This window comes from Humulus lupulus, chromosome 3, assembly GCF_963169125.1.
Source record: "Humulus lupulus chromosome 3, drHumLupu1.1, whole genome shotgun sequence".
Classification (NCBI taxonomy): Eukaryota; Viridiplantae; Streptophyta; class Magnoliopsida; order Rosales; family Cannabaceae; genus Humulus; species Humulus lupulus.
In genome coordinates this window covers 52,698,281-52,702,381 of record NC_084795.1, presented here as the reverse complement: position 1 = coordinate 52,702,381, position 4,101 = coordinate 52,698,281, and the positions used below count along the sequence as shown (strand labels likewise).

At 34.8% G+C, this 4,101-nt stretch overlaps 1 protein-coding gene across 1 annotated transcript; it reads left to right on the top strand.

Annotated features, from left to right (window-relative positions):
* Nucleotides 1-395: 395 nt before the first annotated feature.
* Nucleotides 396-3,961, top strand: LOC133822695 (SEC12-like protein 2). Its single transcript, XM_062255126.1, has 10 exons — nucleotides 396-723; nucleotides 839-933; nucleotides 1,187-1,337; nucleotides 1,712-1,803; nucleotides 1,910-2,006; nucleotides 2,327-2,402; nucleotides 2,504-2,624; nucleotides 3,070-3,186; nucleotides 3,286-3,350; nucleotides 3,605-3,961. The coding sequence occupies exons 1-10, from the start codon at nucleotides 457-459 to the stop codon at nucleotides 3,712-3,714; spliced, it is 1,191 nt and encodes a 396-aa protein (XP_062111110.1). The 5' UTR covers nucleotides 396-456; the 3' UTR covers nucleotides 3,715-3,961.
* The last annotated feature ends 140 nt before the right edge of the window (nucleotides 3,962-4,101 follow it).

Sequence of the window (4,101 nt, the reverse complement as noted above, 5' to 3'; positions counted from 1 at the left end):
CATCATTTTTTCTTTCAAATTATTTTATCTCATTATTTATTACAAATTTTTAAAATATTTTTCTCTTTGTAAATATATTTGTTAATTTTTTAATTAAGATTTTAAAAAAAATAAAACTAAAAAAATTGTTTTTAGAAAACATTAACCAAACAACTCTTATTTCTTGAAAACTACAAAAACAGTTTTCTGTTCTCATTTCTGATAACAAAATTTTAAAAACAGAAAACAATGCCAAATAGACCAAAGGAACTAGGGGTATTTTATGAATGTTAAGAAAATTTAGCATATATTGGAAATGGTTTTAAAATTGAGGATTTTTTTTTTTGTTGAGTTTTACTTTATGCATATTATAGGTAGTTAATTTTATTATAAAAAATGGCTTATCAGTGTCGATTAGTATTAATACTATCCTGCAATTCTTTCTTTAGAGCTCAATTCGCATAGATCTCAGCAGAAATGGCGAGCAACCCAGAGCCTCACAACTTCCAGAAGTACGGCGTCCCTTTCTACTCCGTAGCTTGGGTTCCCTACAACTCAATTCGATTTGACCCTAAACCAAAACCTCAAGATGACCAAGATCAGCCTAAGCCCGCCGACGAGCCCACTGCTGATCGTAAGTACATCGTATTGGCCGGTGGCGGTGGCGAAGGCAACAGTGGCATCCCAAACGCCGTTGTTCTCTCTGAATTTGATGTCGCATCCAATTCTCTCTCTGATGAGCCCGTAAGTTCCCAATCTTTTATCGTTATGCATTCTCCTTTTAGTTCCTCTTATGAGCCGAACCCCTTTTTGGTTTGCTCCGTATAGAGTTTTCTCAAATGGGTTTTAATTCATGCAGGTTGTAAAGCATAGAACTGGCTCTGATTTGCCATACAGGATGGCAGTTCACCCTGGTGGTGAGGGCCTCATTTGTTCATTTCCCAAAAGCTGCAGGTGTGTAGTTTCTTCAAAGGTTCAAATGTTATTAGTACAATTTATAATACTTCTTGGTTGTTTTATATTATAATCGCATGCTCCTTGCCCTGAGTTTATTTATTTCGTAGTACTTGACCTTAAGTGGTTATTGATTATTGTGTTTATGCCCAGCTGCTTAGGATTTGGGCTAAATGTTTTGTTTCGTGTCATTGGATTTATTGTGTTTAGCTATCTTTATTGATGTATTAGTAATCAAAACATTGTTTTGCAGATGGTTTGAATGGGACGGAGAAAATAGCATCGAAGGTCATCAGATTGGTGTCAAGCAATCTGATAGAGTGCTCACCTCATTGGAAGACGTTGAACAACAGTTATCATTGGCATTTAACAACGAGGGTTCAATACTAGCATCTGGTGGTGAGGTAGATATCAGCATTCACATTTTAGTTTTTGGTTATGTATAAAATGAAAAAAAAATAGCCAACAAAGAAGGGGTGAAACTTGGTCGTATTGCTGTTTCTAATTATCTTTCAAGTTGATGGTCTACTTTTCTAGACATGAGCTCCATTCTAACACTAAGGTGCCGTTTCTATATTGCTAAAAGAAGTTGTGTTACATCTTCTATAGATGCAGAATCTAGTTTTATGCGTCCAATGCCTTGTGTTTTAACTCTTATTTTACCAATGTTTGCGTATATACAATTGATTTTGAAAAGTTTATTCAAAGTTGTAGGTACGTGATGTTTTTTATCATGAAAAAGCATGCTTTATAATGATTTCACTTTGTTGCAGTACAGAATGGAAATTTAAAGGTTTTCAAGTGGCCTAGCATGGAAATTGTTCTTGATGAAGCTAAAGCTCATAGTAGTGTGAAGGACTTAAATTTCAGGTTTGCAGTGCCACAAGGCTATTAGCATCAGGAACGGAAGGCAGTTCCTGTAGGTACTGCTACTTTCGGTATTATACTAATATGCTTGCTCAAATCGTTTGTCCAGCCCCGATGGGAAACTACTTGCATCTTTGGGAAGTGTTGGCTGTAGGGTATGGGATGTAATTTCATCAAAGCCTGTCGCTTCGCTAACAAAGGGAAATGTGAGTAATTACTTGAGATCCTCGTACTTAAAGAACAAGAAAAATCCCTTATTTTAAACTCATTTATTAAGCATTATCATTGTCTTCATAGCTTATCTTTGTTTTAACTTTCATTTATAGAATATCACTTGAATGGCTATTAACTTCAACAGGAGAGTATAAAGTGGTTAAAGTAAGAACACCAGTGACCAACCATACCCTATCAGGAATTATGATTTGTATGCACACTTGATTATGCACCTTTAAGAGGTCTGCATGGAATCATGTTATCTGTTTTGTTGATTTAGTTGGTCTTGAAACTGACAATTTATGATAAACAGGACGAAATATTTTGCGCATGTAGATTTTCTCAAACCAATGACAAGAATTTGGTTCTATATACGGCCGCAGTTACAGGTGGATATACGCTTCAATGACCTGGTTCTAGTTCTAGATTCCCTCCATGTTGTCCCATCATTACATGTGTTAATAAACATTGTGGCCTTTGTATGATTTAGATAAAGGTGGAAGCATTGTAACATGGAATACGACCACATGGAAGAGGATTGGCTCAAAGTCTATTGTCCGTGACCCAATATCTGCCTTTGATGTCTCTGCTGATGGAAAGTTCCTTGCATGGTAAATTTCTTTAGTTTACTGTTTGAAAAATCATTGAGTTGTTGAATTTGCTTCAGCTATCATCTCTAGGGTCTTCTTAATAGTAATGAACTTGCGTAGTATGGGATGTGATTGAGCCTTTTATTGTGAAAGGCCTGTCCCTCAAGATTTCTAGGGTGAAAATTTATAAATAATATTCGTAAAACTGGCCCATCACTGATTCTGTGACAACATAATTCTGTTCAACTTTCTAGGCATAGTGCTTGAAATAGTAGTACCTACCTATTCTCATTGTCAAGATTCTAGAACATTATTTTCTTTAATAATAAAAATATTTGGTAATTTATACATGTATGTATGTATATTGATCAAAAGTATTTCAATTTGCATTCGTGGTGTTAAGCTTCATGGAACCATCATACCTATTTTGTTTATAAGGGAATTTACTGATAAATTTTTTTTCCAGTGGAACAACACAAGGGGATATTTTTGTTGTGAACTCGTCAAGTATGCGGATTCAACAAGTGATTAAGAAGGCACATCTTGGCTTTGTAACCACGTTGAGATTCTCTCATGATTCAAGGTTGCTGCTGATTTCTTTGCCGCCGTAGGAATTATTTTACTGTATTTGTATTTCCTTCTAAGAACATCTAATGAGCCATGATATTTTATATAATTACAGAGCTTTGGCATCTGCCTCTTTGGATTCAAGCACAAGAGTAACAATGATAGAGGAGAAGAAGGATGGTAAGCGAATTTTTTAACACATAAAGCAAAGCAAATTGGCCGTGGTATGGTAAACAAGAAAATGGTGCATAAAAATACGTTGATAATAGTAACTAGTTCTAGAAAATGAAGAGATCATTAAATATATGTCTCTGTATGTATAAGAGAAACTTGGAGTAAACTCATTATTCCATTATCTGTTTGGGGAATTCGGGTATTTAGCTGAGTGTTGTTCTTTGTTATATGTAACATGTACTTTTTTTGTTTGTGTGCAGGAGGATTTAGCTTGTGGCTCGTTATATTGATTATTCTAATAGCCATTGCTGCATATTTCTTGAAGAACCCTCAGAGATACAAGGAGTTTACTACTATGATAAAATTGTAAAATGCCAGCTCTTATCGTTGGAAAGTAATATAGTTGCATTTACCTTTTTGTGTTTTATAAAAGAATAATGAGGAAAACCTTCTGAGTCTGACCTTCAACGAGTGATGCCTTTTCTTGTATAGCAATTGAGATGCTGCCTCTTTTCAAATGGTTCCTAGCTCAAATAACAAATGTTGGGAATGGGAGAATAGTGGATTGTTTTGCGGAATTTGAAAGCATAGTTATCTCAAAAGACAAATTTATACTTGATCCTTTTCTTTAATTATTTATTTTTTTGATATAAATGCTGTTTTTCAGTTGCTGATGGCCATGATTCTAGCCATATTCAATTAAAAACATTGCTTCTACATTTTGCGTTGATCAAGATAACATGATATCGAGGCAAAG

Coding starts and splice junctions, on each gene's coding strand:
- LOC133822695 (XM_062255126.1), top strand. CDS start 457: ATGGCGAGCAACCCAGAGCCTCACAACTTCCAGAAGTACGGCGTCCCT. Junction 724..838: donor ATTCTCTCTCTGATGAGCCC/GTAAGTTCCCAA, acceptor TAATTCATGCAG/GTTGTAAAGCATAGAACTGG. Junction 1,338..1,711: donor TACTAGCATCTGGTGGTGAG/GTAGATATCAGC, acceptor GTTGCAGTACAG/AATGGAAATTTAAAGGTTTT.